This window comes from Acinonyx jubatus, chromosome D3 (genome assembly GCF_027475565.1).
Source record: "Acinonyx jubatus isolate Ajub_Pintada_27869175 chromosome D3, VMU_Ajub_asm_v1.0, whole genome shotgun sequence".
Taxonomy (NCBI): Eukaryota; Metazoa; Chordata; class Mammalia; order Carnivora; family Felidae; genus Acinonyx; species Acinonyx jubatus.
In genome coordinates, this window is record NC_069392.1 from 5262992 (window position 1) to 5278352 (window position 15361).

Here is a 15361-nt window from a genome sequence, read left to right on the forward strand (position 1 = left end):
CCTGCTCACTGTGCCCCTTGGAGATGGGGGTGATTTTACAGATAAAGTCACCGAGTCCCCGGGGCAAAGGTGCCCCGTTCGAGGGTCCGTGTTAGCGAGCGGGGAGCCACAACCGACACTCTCTGGCTATGCGGCCGCCCGCTCGCCTCCCCGAGGGGACCGGCTTCTGGAATGGAGTGGTGGGCGCCCTTCTACCCGGGGCCCCGTGCGGTCGCCGCCCCAGGTCGGGTGTGGTCATCGCCGAGAGCCGTCGCGGAGCTCAGTGGGCGCGTCCGAACGCTTCCCCGCAGGTCAAATACTGGCATTCTGACCAGTGCAACATGATCAATGGGACGTCTGGACAGATGTGGGCGCCGTTCATGACTCCCGAGACCTCACTGGAATTCTACAGCCCCGAGGCCTGCCGGTAATTGCTGGGACATCCTGGGTCATCCTGGGCCTTCCCCGGGCAGCGGAAGTTGGCTTTGTGGACGCTCACGGCCTAACCGAGTGGCTTTTCGCGTGTGCTTGGGAAGCACGTTTGGCTCTTTGTGTGTTCGTGGGCCCTTGGCACGGTCCGGAACACTCTTTGGTTACACCGTGAAGGGCCACACCCCTCCTGCACCCAGAGAGGCTGCGGGCAGGGGTCGGCATGCTGGTAAGTGGCATTAGCCGGGTGCAGGAAGCCATCGGGTCCCGAGGGCTGGGAATGGGGTGAGCACCGGCTCCCTGCGGCATCCGTCCAGCTGCCCAGTTGTCCATTTGGATGCTGAGATCTCTAGACGCGTGTCCGACAGCCTCTTTGGGCTCCAGAGTGTGGCCTTGGAGGCCCGGTGGATTCTGGGGGCCCCAGTGAGGGTGAGAATAGACAGAGCTCTCCTCTGAGAGACCCCTCTGCTGGAGTCGCCTTTGCTGTGCCTCTGTTTACTTTCTAAAATGAGAAATTTCAACCCAGAGAAAAGCCGCAAGCAGGTGCCATTTCCCTCAGTTTTGGAGGTCATTTCTCTCCTGCCCCATCCGCTCTCTCGTCACTGCTCAGCCCCCTGGACCGTCCGAGAGTAAGTTGGACACCTCAATACCTCAGGGAGCGTTTCCTAAAAACAAGGACGTTTTCTTGCGCGAGCACATTACCGTCATGAAAATGAAGAAATCTAGCATCCGCCTTAACACTGTTGTCTGGGCCGCTGCTGTCCCCTAAGAACGCGAGTCCTGTCTGCAATTTTAGATTTCTAGTGGCTGCGTTAAAAAAAGTAACAAGACGTACACGAAGTTAATTTTAACGATAGGTTTTATTTGACCCAACTGTATCCAAAACATTACCACATTGGCCTGTAAGCAACGTCAAATGTTGTTGAGATGTGTCACTTTTTAAAATTTTTTTAAAAGAAAAAATTTTTTTTTCAACGTTTATTTATTTTTGGGACAGAGAGAGACAGAGCATGAACGGGGGAGGGGCAGAGAGAGGGAGACACAGAATCGGAAACAGGCTCCAGGCTCCGAGCCATCCGCCCGGAGCCCGACGCGGGGCTCGAACTCCCGGACCGCGAGATCGTGACCTGGCTGAAGTCGGACGCTTAACCGACTGCGCCACCCAGGCGCCCTGAGATGTGTCACTTTTTAAAAAAAATTTTTTTTGTATCAAGCTGTAGAAATGTGGGATGTGTTTTAGCTTACGGCGGGCCACACGCAGACTCGCCCCATCCGAGGGGCGTGTGTGACAGGTGGCCTCCGTGGACAGCACGGTTGTAATCCAGAGTCCATATTCAAGTTCAGAAGTGCCTTTGAGAAACACAGCAGGGTGAACAGGGTGGGGGACACAGTGCCGCTGGCTGAGGCGGTGGCGGCTCAGTCACCACGTGTGTGCAGAACTGAAGCTGGATGTGTGATCAGCCCGGGGAGGCCGGACGGAGAAAAAGGACCAGGGGCAGGAGGGAGCACGTCTGAGCCACAGCCAGGGGGCCCGTGGGGTGCTGTAAAGGGGCTGGACCCCAAAGAGGCTTTTGGGCCGTGGTGAGGACAATGGATCTTATTCTAGATAAGACTGGAAGCAATTGATGGGGCACCTGGGCGGCTCAGGTGGTTAAATGTTCGATTTCGGCTCAGGTCATGGTCTCGCGGTCCGTGAGTTCGAGCCCCATGGGGGGGCTCTGTGCTGACAGCTCGGAGCCTGGAGCCTGCTTGGGATTCTGTGTCTCCCTCTCTCCCTGCCCTTCCCCTGCTCATGCTCTCTCTCTGTCTCTCAAAAATAAATAAATGTTAAAAAAAATTAGAGGGGCGCCTGGGTGGCTCAGTCGGTTGGGCGGCCGACTTCGGCTCAGGTCATGATCTCGCGGTCCGTGAGTTCGAGCCCCGCGTCGGGCTCTGTGCTGACAGCTCGGAGCCTGGAGCCTGTTTCAGATTCTGTGTGTCTCCCTCTCTCTGACCCTCCCCCGTTCATGCTCTGTCTCTCTCTGTCTCAAAAATAAATAAACGTTAAAAAAAAATTTAGAAAAAAAGTACTGGAATACTGCATTTTTAAAATGTTTATTATTTATTTTTGAGAGAGAGAGTGAGAGGGGGAGGGGCAGAGAGAGGGGGAGACACAGAATCCGAAGCAGGCTCCAGGCTCCTAGCTGTCAGCACAGGGCCCGACGTGGGGCTCGAACCCACGAACCGCGAGATCCTGACCTGAGCCGAAAGTCGGACGCTCAACCGACTGAGCCACCCGGGCGCCCCGGGAAGCAATTGCGACTTCACGTGGGGACACGACATACTGTGTTCTTATTTTAAACTGCCATCTGCTTGTGGAGACCAGATGGGTGTGGGCGGGGAGGCGGGGAGAGCGACTGGCAATCCCCCGGCTGAGAGACGGAGGCAGCTGCTGGGACCTGGGGGTGGTGGGGGTGGGGGGTGGGTGGCAGTGCGGGTGGAGACAGTGCAGTGAGGAGGGGCTCAGCTGGGGCCGCCTTCAGCGGGACCGGTCTAGCCGCCATGTGCGGGACGTCATCCTGTACCCCGTCTGTCCCCCACAGGTCCATGAACCTGGTCTACAAGGAGTCAGGGGTGTTCCAAGGCATCCCCACCTATCGCTTTGTGGCCCCCAGCACCTTGTTTGCCAACGGCTCCACCTACCCGCCCAACGAGGGCTTCTGCCCCTGCCTGGAGTCTGGGATTCAGAACATCAGCACCTGCAGGTTCAGTACGTGCCTCTCGTCCCCCCGGGAGGGTGGGCGGGAGGGTGTAGCCGGACGCGACCAGGCATCTCTCTGTCCCTACGCGCCCCCGCCGTCTGTCTAATCTCTGGCCTCTTTACTCTTGATAATTCCATTAATTGGCCGGAGATAAGGAGGGCAGCGGACCGATGATCTGAAAAAGCAATACGCCGCGTAGATTAGTGGCTGTCGCACAAATTCCCACGACCTTAGGGGCCGAGAGCGACAGCGACTTTATCGCCTCTGACGGTGCGACGCAGGCCTCCCCAGGCGAGGGCTCAGATGCCCGCGGGCTGACACCTTCCTGGCTGGACGCTCGAGGGCAGATCCACGGGCCGCGGTGCCCTTGGGAGGCCCCCGGAATCCCTTGGTTCCTGGCCCCTGTCTCCAGCCTCACCGCCAGCGACACCACGTCTCTCTGGCCCCACGTCCACGATCATCTCTGATCCCACATCTCTCCTGCTTCCCTCTTCCAGTTTGAAGACCCCGGAGACCATCCAGGGCCCCCCGGGGGTAATCCGGGCCACATGCCCTGAGTTAAAGGCTAGCCGATTAGCAGCCTTAATTCCACCTGCGTCCTTCGGTCCCCTTGGCCATGGGGAGGCTAACGTTTTCACGGGCTCCACGGACGTCTTTGGGGAGGGCCTCGTTGTGCCTGCCACACCAGGAGACGTGCCTTGAGGACGCGGCCTCGTGGGAAGGGCCCTTTGTCCCATGTTGGGAGGAGAGAAAGCCTCTGCTTGTGGATGGAGCAGTGAAGGGGGTCCGTCCTCCCTCCCGGGACCCCGCCTCCTCGCGGTCCGGGCCCCTCCCTTTGGCTCCCGCCACGTCGCACTGCCGTCACCCCACGTACCATCTGTTCCCCAGTCTGCCCGGTGCGGTCACTCACCACTGGCCCCACGGGGCTACGTAAATCGAAACGGGTTTGAATGCAACCAGGTTGAAAAGGTGGTGCCTTAGTCGCACTGGCCGCCTTTCAGATGTTTACCACCCACATGTGCCTGGTGACCTCCGTACAGGACGGCCAGCACAGAAGGACCACATGTTCATCGTTGTAGAAAGGTGTGTTGGATGCTGTTCTAGACAGCAGCCCGAGGGACCTTTCCAAAACACGGATTGCCAGCCAGCCCTTTGCTTCAAATGTCTAACAGCTCCCCCGGACGTATGCCGGAGCCCTGACCCTGGTCTCCGTGCTCTGCGGGATCTGGCCCATGCCAGCTTCTCTGACATCGTTTCTTCCTCTGCTTCCCCCACCAGCTTGTCTTCAGCCCCATCGTCTTCTCCCTGTTTCTAGAGTCTGTCAAGCTTGGTCCTACCTCAGGCCCTTTGCATCAGCTGTCCCCCTGCCTGCAGAGTCCTTTCCCTAGATATCCATGTGGATCTATGTGGATCATTCCCTCCTTTCCTTTTGGTCTGTTCAGATGCCACCTCCTCCAGGTGGCCTGCCCTGATTTCCATGCTGAAGTTGCCCCCGCCAGCCGCTCTCTGTCACTTCACCCTTGATCGCGTTCTTGGTGCTCGGCACTCCCTGGAATCCCTGACTGTGTGTTTGGTTTTATTTATTGTCTGTGTCCTTCACTAGACTGTAAGTGTTCTCGGCAGGGCTTTGTCCTCAGCTTCTAGAACTGTGGCTGGTATGGAGCATTTGAAGGTATGGGTGTGTGGGTGTATCCTGCACTTAGGACATTGGGGCTCAGGGCTGGGACATGCCTGAGGTCACACGGTTGGTGGGACAAGAAACCACTCCTCACATGACTGGGTCTTGCCTCCTGGGGGCCTGTGGGGGGCCGAAGCCGCATTTCCAGCTGGAGATGGGGACCCGAGAGGGGTGGTTTGCAGCAGGGTTTGTGGGGGAGAAGGACTGTCTGCGGGTTGGACGACGTCCCCAAGCTCAGGCAGAATGGGGTGCTCGGTAGGTGACGGGTTTAGAGCTGGGGGCTGGAAATGCCCTCTGTCGTGGCCTTGTGTGAGCCCCCCTGGCCTTGCCCTTTGTTGAATTCTTCCTTCAGTGGGGTCTGTGGGCATGGCTCCAGAGATCAGCTGTCGTCGGAAGCTGCCTTCCGCCCCGTGTGCCAGCTCGGTTTCCTTCCAGGCTGGCTTTGCTGGCAGGCAAAAGCCCCTCGGGCCCCAGGCTCCCCTGCTCTCCTCTGGGGTCCTGCACAAAGGGGGCCACATAAGACCTCCTCATCCTGCAAAAGCTCCCAGGGTTCACCCTGATTGGTCCACCTTGGATCCACGGCCAATCACCGTAGCCAAGGGTTATGCCGATTGGCCAGGCTGTGTCACATGCTCAGCCCCTGATTCCGTGGGTGGGGCCGGCACTCGCCTAGCCTGTGAGGGGCGGGCTGGTTCCAGGGTTGGGGTCTAGGTTGCAGAAGAAAGAGTGGGTGCCCGGCAGGTGCAGACCGTATGTCCATCCGCTCGGGAAGGCTAGGGACGAGGTTGGCACTGTCTTATCTTAGCACATCTGCCCAAACGACCTCAAAAGTGCAAGGGAATTTTAGGGGCATCCGGGTGGCTCAGTGGGTTGAGTGTCGCAGTCTTGATACGGGCTCAGGTCATGATCTCCCAGTTTGTGGGTCGGAGCCCCAGGTGGAGCTCTGTGCTGACAACGTGGAGCCTGCTTGGAATTCTCTCTCTTCCTCCGCCCCACCCCCCACCAAATAAATAAATAAACTTAAAAAAAAAGCGCAAGGGAATTAAAACATAGGTATAAAGATTTTTCCCTTTTGTGTTGAAATGAACACGTGTACCTAGAGGTCCCCAAGCAACACGTGCAGTTTGAAATTCCACAAAGCGCACGGACCCGTGTAACCGGCACCCGGATCATGACTCTCGGCTCCTCAGACTTCCATGCTGTGTAAGGTCCTCAGACTTGCTCAGCAGAGCCTCTTAGTCATAATCTGTGGCGATCCTGGGCTTCGGTCTGGCTGGGGGCACCACAAAGCTATAAATGGCTGACCACTCATTGCCTGTGACGTTTGGAAATCAAATAGAAAAGGGCTCGTGCATGTGCGCTTGCTAGGAAAAATCAAGCGTGCTTAGCGTCCGAAGCAAGTGATGGCACGTTGGTCTCACCCACTTTAGGTTTCCCCAGGCTTGGACGCACGCGGGGGCTTGTTTGAGATTTGCGACCCTCAAGGGCCTGACGAGGTGACTGCCCCCCTTACTGAGGGTCTCGCTTCTGCCGTCTGTAAACATGGGGTCCTCGTGTTTGCTTTGGTGGTCTCCTTTCACGGCAGAGATGGGAGAATGGGAAATGAGGTTTTCCGAATTGTGGGACGTTGTCTCTGGGGCTGGGGTGCTCAAGGTAGCTTCGAAGGTCCCAGGAGGTGGCTTTAAGTGACATTGACCGACTTGGGAGAGAGCCTTCGTGCTTTCCCTGTCCCTTACCCTCCTTCCAGGTACCCCCAGCAGAGTCTCTGTCAGTGCTAAGAGGCCTTTCCAGCGCCCATCTTTTTTTTTTTTTTTAAATTTAATTATTATTATTTTTTTATATTTATTTATTTTTGAGAGACAGAGCACAAGTCAGAGAGGGGCAGAGAGAGAAGGAGACACAGAATGTGAAGCAGGCTCCAGGCTCTGAGCTGTCTGCACAGAGCCCGCCGCGGGGCTCGAACTCACGAACCGTGAGATCATGACCGGAGCCGAAGTCGGACGCTCAACCGACTGAGCCGCCCAGGCGCCCCTCGCCCATCTGTCTTTTTAAAAGATTTTTATTTTTTTTATTTTTTAAAAGTTTATTTATTTATATTGAGAGAGAGAGTGCACCAGCAGGGGAGGGGCAGAGAGAGGGGGAGAGAGAATCCCAAGCAGCCTCTGCCCTGTCCGGACAGAGCCCACTTTGGGGCTCAAACTCATGAACCACGAGATCATGACCAGAGCCAAAATCAAGAGTCAGACACGTCACCAACTCAGCCACCCAGGAGCCCCTAAAGTTAACCATTTAAAAATGTTCAGTCCAGGGCTGCCTGGGTGAGTCGGTTAAGTGTCCGACTTCGGTTCAGGCCATGATCTCACGTTTCGTGAGTTCGAGCCCCGCATCGGGCTCTCTGCTATCAGCACGGAGATCCTCTGTCTCCCTCTCTCTGCCCGTCCCCACCCCCGTGTCAAATTAATGAACATTTTTAAAAATGTAAAAAAAAATGCAGTTCAGTGGCATTTAGCACATTTACAATATTGTGCACCTACCGTCTCTGTCTAGTTCCAGAATGTTCTCATCCTTCCGAAAAGAGACCCATACCCGTCACCAGCCACTCTCCATCTCCCCTCCCCCGGCCCCTGGTGAGCTCAGTCTGCATTCTGTCTCTAGGATTTGCCTCTTCTGGATCCTCGTGGGTTTTTGAGAGAGACTCATTCTTTTCCTCGTCAACTCATTGTCCGTCAGGCCCTTTGTACGTTGTCCTGAGCATACGAGGATGTGTTGGTGTTTGCCTTGCTCGATCAGTTGATGGGGAGGTTCAGCCTCATGTTTCTGGGTGTGAATTGCTCACACGGAGGGGCCCGAGTCAGTCCCTGTTCACACTCGCTGGCGTCCGTCCCCCACACCGGCTGCTGGGAGAGGGGAAGCGAAGCAGGTGCGTCTCCTTCCTTCCCATTACGTTAGGGAGACCTGGCCGCAGGCGTGCACCCCTCCGCGTCTCCGAAAATCGCCGCGCTGCCTGCGGAATACAGCCTGGGCTGCTTGGCTTGGCGATCGAGATACCCCTTCCCCACCCAAGTCCAGATCTGGCCTCGACTTACCTTTCTCTCCTCAACTCCTGTAATTCTCCTCAATGCCCTGTCTGCTCCACGTGCACCGTGCATTTCCCCACCTCCCTGCCTTTGCTTCTGCCAAACCCTCCCCCTGAAATGTCGTGCCCTGGCCTTCCCTGCCTGGCATATTTTAACCATCCTCCTTTCCTTCCTGTGATCTCCTCACCCGCGTCAGCAGCTCCTCCGTTCCCATCCCTGGGACACAGGGCTCGTCTCTTCCCAGTGCCTGGCATCTCTTGGGCACTTGACAGGCATTTACAGGCCGGATGAAGGGATTCTCTCTGTCTAGTTATTGTCGTTTGCATTTTGTCATCATCCGCGGGCTCTGCAGGCAGCGGCTCTGTTTCATCCCGTGAGCCTGGCACGAAGCAAGCCTTGGACGTGCTGACGCTCTCCCTTGTCTGATGCCCCCCCTTCTCTCCGCCCCTCTGCCTTCTAGATGCACCCTTGTTTCTCTCCCACCCTCACTTCTACAACGCCGACCCGATGCTGGCAGAGGCGGTGCTTGGCCTCCACCCCAACCCAGAGGAACATTCCTTATTCCTGGACGTCCACCCGGTGAGCCCCTGCCTGTCAGCCTGTGGGGGGCGGGATGCCAGCTTCTCCCCCTTCCCTCCCCCCAGGCACTGAGCTATTCTGGTGGTGGGGTAGGGGGGTGATGGGAAGCCTGGCTTTCCTTGGCATTGATAGCTTCTGGAATGTCAAGCTGTCAGAGGTCCCTACTTTGCCCTGACTCCATAGTTCAAAAGATCCATTATTTCGTCACAAGGGAATTGTCTTTCTGAAAGGACCATAAGACAGTAAATCAGTTAGAATTATCAGCATACCAGTTAGCCAGAAGAGCCCTCTGACCGTGCCAATATATCATAAAGATCTCTAGGTCCCGACAAGAGCCTGGAATATCTTGTAGATAAATTGGGTTCTGGGGAATGTGTCCTCTGTCACATTCTGTCTGCAGGCGGGGACCAAGAGAAGAGGGTAGCAGGCCCACAGAGGTGGCCCTCCTGTGGGCCTATCTTTACCTGATTGCCTTATCTCCTAGTATCGCTGTCACTGTAAAAGGTGCCCATTTGGACCTGGCGGCCTTCACTGTTGATTAAAAATCCTGCGGGGTTCTGTTTCCTGCATGGACACTCGTGGCCTTCCGCACAGGCCTTTTTCAAACCTCTTCTGCCTGACACCGTTCCACGTCATTTCTCTGCGTACCCCTCAGATTTTCGGAGCTCCTGACTCCGTTCACCAGCCCCTGGCACTCCACCTTCTCCCCCTGCCCCGCCCCCCTCTCTCTTCACTAGGAACCCAGGCTGGTTGAGTCAACTGTGACTACATGCACTTCAGCTCCAGCAAATGGTGCTTGCACACTCATTATGGTCCAGACACCAGCCGGAGACTTTCACATGCAGTAACGCAGTAAATTTGCACAATTATCTGGGCAGTGAGCACTGCTCCTCCCATTGTACAGATGGGGAAACTGTGGCCCAGATAGGTCACGTGATACAACTAATAAATGGGACCGTTGGCTCCACAGAGGAAAGATCCGTTCTGTTCCGTTCATCGCTTGACTTCTAGCCATTCGCATAGAGGAACTCAGTAGGTACGGGTTTGATAAGTGGGCATGAGGAAGTGGCAAAGCTGAGTTCAAACACAGGCCTTCTGACGCCCCCACCTCATGTCCTGTGCTAATATCTAGTGAATTTTAATGAGGTTAATTTAATGGTATTCATTAATTAAATTGGTAGTAATTAATATTAATATATCATGTGTCCCACTGAAGTTCGTTCGTTCTTGTTAGAAATGTTAAGGCTCGGGGCGTCTGGGTGGCTCAGTCGGTAAGCGTCCGACTTCGGCTCAGGTCACGATCCCACGGTTCTCGAGTTCGAGCCCCGCGTCAGGCCCCGTGCGGACCGCTCGGAGCCCGGAGCCTGCTTCGGATTCTGGGTCTCCCTCTGTCTCCGCCCCTTCCCTGCTCACGTTCTGTCTCTCTCTGTCTCGAAAATAAACATTTAAAAAAATGTAAAAAAAAAAAAAAAAAAAGAAATGCTAAGGCTTTTCCACATCGTCTTAACATTTCGGGGTCTCCGAGACCACCCCCAAGTCTGACGATTTGCTAGCAGGACTCCCAGACTCAGCCTATGGTGGAAATCACGGCTGTGATTTGTTGCAGAGAAAGGACACGGAGTACCGTCTCCCAGGGGGGCCGCACAGGACACACTTAGTTCCCCCAGCAGTGCGGTGAATCATCCCCCAGGGAAGCCCGTTAGAGACAGCGCCCTGGGTGCTCACCGGGGACTTTTCCCAGCGGCACCCTCTGCCTGGTACCTTCCAAACTTCCAGACTCCCCGCGGGAAGACTGATGGCATAAATCACAACGTTTGTACAAACAGTCCAGGCACAGTGAGCCCCCCTTATCAGTTAGGGAGTGGGGGGTGGGGGCTCCCAAAATCCAGGTTCCCGGACACCAGCCGCCGACCAGCCCGGCCAGCAGGCCTCTCTGAGGAGGACAGCCTCCGGCCTGCTGCCTTATCACTTTTCCACCCGCGGGTGGACTCCCTCCCAGCCTGCCGGTTCTTGGGTCCAAGCTCTCCCTGGTCTCGGGAGCACGGCCTTCGCGCTGTCCCTCTGTGCCATCGGGGCCCGGAAGGCCTACTTTCCATGGAAGATATTTCCCTTTCCCCCAGTGTGCGTGATCGTCACGCAAGCGTTTATGGCCCTGAGTGTGGCTGTTTTCCATCCCTCATTTTGCCCTGCAGTGAGGTGGCAGGAATGAGCCCCTTTTGCAGATAAAGAAACAGGCCTCAGCTAAGAGGCGACAGTTCCGGCCTCCCGACCTCCAACCTCGGTCCCTTTCCTCTTCGGGAGCCACCTCCCTGAGTTGGGGCCTACGTGTGTGTTGCTTCTCCTGCTGTCTGCTTACCGCTTTAAAAACTCCTCTCTTAGAAGAAAAGGGTAGGTTTCGGCACAAAGGAAGTTTCCTGTCACCACCTCGCGTCGGAAATTACAAATTTCTCCAAAAAAACAAGGCGGCAGCCATAAAACTGAACACAAGGGTAAAAGATCATTAGGTTTGAGACAGTCAGGGCAAGTTGTGTGATGGAGAGCGACTTTATATTCACATGCAAATCTATTTTGTTTGGTCTGGAGGAGGGGGGGAGGGGCGGGCAACGAGTGGCAAATGTCACTCTGCACTCAGAGAAGCGTCGTGGGCAGAAGAGCCTGCGGGGAAGCGTGTGTTCCCCCCCCCCCCCCCCAAGGGCCTGGAGCCAGCGGGGAGGCCCCGGTGCCCCGGCAGTTCAGCCCTGACGCCTGCCCTCTGAGCGGGCCCAGGGACGTGGGTTTGGGGGCGTTCCCGGGGCGCGAACCCAGGCCCCTCACCGTGCTGTTCCTACAGGTCACCGGGATCCCCATGAACTGCTCTGTGAAACTACAGCTGAGCCTGTACGTCAAGGCCATCAAAGGCATCGGGTGAGTGGGTCCGGGAGGAGGGGCCGCGTGGCTTGTTTGGGGGCGGGGACTTGGGCCTGGGGGAATGTCCCCAGGGACCCGCACGCACGTGGGGAGGGAGCCGCTCCTCCCGGATGTGCCGGCTGGTCCCCGGCCCGGAACCCCCGCTTTTTCTGTCTTAACATCTGTCCCCCAGATTCAGCAGACTCTTCTGTCCAAGCGGTTTCCCGCTCAACAGAAAACTGGAAAAAAAAAAAAAAATTAAATCCTAGCAAAAGCAAGTCTTTGAAAATGGAAACTCACCCAACAGGCATTTTAAAGTGTGACTCTTCCCTTTGTGGGAGGAATATTTTAAGCTATTCCTTGGTGTTTTGCTTCATTTCCGTGTCGCATTGTGGCCTTACCGAGATACAATTCACATACCGTTACGCTCACCCTTTTCAAACGTACAGCTCGGTGATTGGAGGCAGATCCGTGGAGTCGCGCAGGGCCGTCGCAGTCCGTCACCCCCAAAGATACCCCGGGTCCGTTAGCAGCCGCCCCCCGCCTCCCCCAGCCCCTGGCAGGCCCTGATCTACTTTCGGTGTCTCTGGATTTGTCTGTGCCGGAAACGTCCCATAAATAGAAGCGTAGGAGACGTGGCCTTTGCCGTCTGGCGTCGTGTCGTCAGGGCTCATCCGAGGCGTAGCAGGTGTCCCAGCGTCTTCCGTTTTATGGCCGAATCCTGTTCCGTTGGACGCACACGGCGTGTCTTCTCGCTCAGTTGAGGGGCATCTGGGTCTCTGTCGCTTTTGGCCGTCGTGAGTAGCGAACGTGCCCGTATATGTTTCTGGTGGGTGCACGCTTTCGATTCCCTTGGGCAGACACCTGGGGGCGGATCCCTCGCCGGGCGTCGCGGGAACTCGGCGTTCAGCGTTGGAGTTGCTGTTTTGCACGGCAGCTGCCCGGTTGGCCTTCCCGCCAGCAGCGCGGGAGCCGTCGGGCCCCCACGATCCTCGCCAGCGGCGGTTGGAACGGGGTGCCGTGAGGGGGCTGGGCGAGGGGCTGCACCGGTTTAGTCGTGGTGGTGGGGTCTGGCTTCTGTGTCGTGTTTTGTTTTGTTTCTTTACGCATATTTGGAATAGTTTCGTTAAAAAAAGCTTCCCCTACAAAGATTCCTGGGCTGCAGGAATGTGAGCATCTATCTCGCCGCCTTTGTAAAATGCCTTTCAGCTGGAAAGAACACGCTCCTCTCTTCCGCTCCCGCCCTGGCTTTTTATCTGTGTGTTTGGGGGCTGTCGGAGGGTGTGCTAGGTGGTGAAATGGCACAGGGGGTTCACCAGGCGCCTGCCCTCCCCTCCCTCCCCCCCCCCCCACCCCAGAGCTCCAGCTCTGGGGCCTGCATCACTTCGTGGGGGGCCAGCAGGTGACTAGGAGAAGCCAGGCAAGCCGGGTGGGGATGGGGCCCAGGACCCGCCCCTCCCCAGCACCAGGGGGCTCACACCTGCCCGCTGTGGCCCCATCGGGTGCATTTTCAAAGGCGTTTCTCAAAATCTGCATTTTAACCAGCGCTCTCTTAACTTTCACCTGTGGGAAGTGAATTTGAATCCCGGACAAACGTTGCTCAAGTCAGCAGGACCCCCGGGGGCCGCTGGATTCTGCGTGGTGGGGACTCCCCCGGGCCTCTACCCTGACCTGACCTCTCTGGGCCTCTGGGTGCGGGGCGACAGGCACGACAGGGCGACACAGCTGTCTGACCCACCCCCCCCAACTCCTTCTGGTCTCGAAGGAACCGGTCTAACAGCGGTGCCTCCCGCCAGCCCCGAGGGCCAGTGGGCAGTGGCCGTGGGAAAAAGCCGGAGACACAGCTGCCTGCACTGAGAGCTGTTTCGCTGTGGCTCGTCCGGGGGACTCTGGCACCCCATCCTCGCAAGATCCGGACAGCTGGGTTGTGTGCTCTTTGCCCTGAACTTACACCAGTTCTTACAAACTCAAATAAGAAGGGGCCAGCGTGGACTTCCTGTTGTGTTTCTGTAATGTTTTCTGTGTGTCACCTCCGCGGCGGGTGCCGTATAAACTTGTTGCCCTGCACGACACTCTGTGTCTCAGGCGGCCCGAGAGAGTTCTGAGAGTGGTGATTGAAGGATTTTGGCCATTCGTGCCGACTCTGGTTCTGTCCCCCTGGTGGGTCCCCTTTCCCCTCCGTCCGGCTGTGCCTTCTTTAAGCAGACCCCAAAACGGTGAAGCTGAAGAATATTTTGGCCCGTTTGTTTGCTGGTAACGAACAACAGCGATGACAGTAACGAGCTTGGAGTAGTTTCTATAGGGTGGGTGTTCTGAGCACTTTTCATGGGGCCGCATTCAGTGCCAGTGCAGTACCCACTTGGCGGAGGAGACACAGGGAGGGTAGGTCGCGTGCCCCAGGTCACGCAGCTAGTCAGTTGGGCCGGGGGGACCCCAAGACAGACCACCGTCCGGTTCGATGATTCACTGGGAAGACACCCAGCACCCAGAACATAGTTGTACTCGTGGCTGTGATTGATTACGGAGGAAGGATTCAAGCAAAATCAGCGAAGGAAAAGGTGCGCGGGGTGAAGTCTGCGGGAGCCAGGCAGAAGCTTCCAGAACCCTCTCCTGGGACAGTCACATAGGACGCCCTTAATTCCTCCAGCATTGAGTTGTGACAACGCATGTGAAGTGTCTTCTACCAGGGAAGTCCATTAGGGACTCAGCGCCCAGGGTATTTATTGGGGCCTGGTCACGTAGACACCCTCTGGCGTGGACCCAGCCTCCAGACTCTCCAAAGGAAAGCAGGAGGTGAGCATAGTGCCGGGTGCATTACCATCCCGAATTACTGGGGGCTTTTGTTTCTAAAAGGAACCAGTGGGCATCAGCCAGGTCGCTGGCAGTCCCCCCGGCCCCCCACCGTGTAGGTGACGTGAGTTTTTAATTCAAAAAGATGTGAGCAGATCGCCGAGTTGCTCCCTGCCAGGAAATACCCCTCTCTCAAGCCGGCACCAATCCAGTCCTTGCAAAATCAAATCCCTCCTGATCTGGACCCTACGATCACATGTCCAAAGCTGCCTGACATAAAAAACATGCTGACAAAACTCACAATGTTTTGGTCTTATTTCCAGACAAACAGGGAAGATCGAGCCAGTAGTCCTGCCGTTGATGTGGTTTGAGGAGGTGAGAGGCTGTCTCACGTTGCCTGCGCGGGAACCGTTGGGCGTGGTGTCTGGGACCCCAGGGAGGGGCCGGTGTGGGCTTTGCAGGAGGGGGGCTGTTTGTGGAGGAGGGGAGGCTGGGCTGGGAGCTGGAAGGGGCGGGGGGGGGGGGGGCTATAAAACCATCTGTTAGAAGCTTCCTGAGGTCCAAGCGCTTTATATCAATTATCCCACGGAGTTGAAAGGATCACTTGAGGTGAGAAAGACAGAAGCTGCATGAAAATGTGAAGCTCTATCTGGCCCAGGGTGTAATTTTGTAAATGCGCTTGACCACTTCTCTGGAGAGGGAGGAAGTTGCTTTTCAGAGTGTCAGCTTTTCTTTTTTTAAAAAAACTTTTTAATGTTTATTTTTGAGAGAGAGAGAGAGAGAGAGGACGAGGGGGGGAGGAGCAGAGAGACAGGGACACAGAATTCGAAGCAAGCGCCAGGGTTTAGGCCCTCGTCGGGTCTCGAACCCACGAACCTTGAGATCGTGCCCAGAGAGCCGAAGTTGGATGCTTAACCAACTGAGCCCCCCAGCCGCCCCCCAGGGTATCAGCTTTTCCCTCGAACTTTCTTTCCTCCCAGCTTTTCAGGGTTCCTTCTGGCCAGCTTCTTTTTTTTTTTTTTTTTTTTTTTTTTTTTCAATATATGAAATTTATTGTCAAATTGGTTTCCATGGCCAGCTTGTTTTCAATCAGGCAGAGCTCACCTCTCAGGCTGGGCCGGTTGTGGGAGGCGGAGCTCTGCCTCATGGCCCCGCCCTCCCGGGGAGCCTCAGAGCCCGTCACCTTTAGGGAATTAGGACAG

General features: G+C 56.2%; 1 protein-coding gene across 3 annotated transcripts in view; it reads left to right on the plus strand.

Annotated features, from left to right (window-relative positions):
• Positions 1–15361, plus strand: part of SCARB1 (scavenger receptor class B member 1) — a 64147-nt gene that overhangs the window by 40760 nt on the left and 8026 nt on the right. For 2 of the 3 annotated variants that reach the window (XM_027044216.2, XM_027044220.2), the window contains exons 6-10: positions 291–406; positions 2991–3157; positions 8365–8483; positions 11314–11387; positions 14483–14534. In XM_027044216.2, the coding sequence (XP_026900017.1) occupies positions 291–406; positions 2991–3157; positions 8365–8483; positions 11314–11387; positions 14483–14534 (528 nt within the window). The other variant, XM_027044219.2, reaches the window with a different exon arrangement.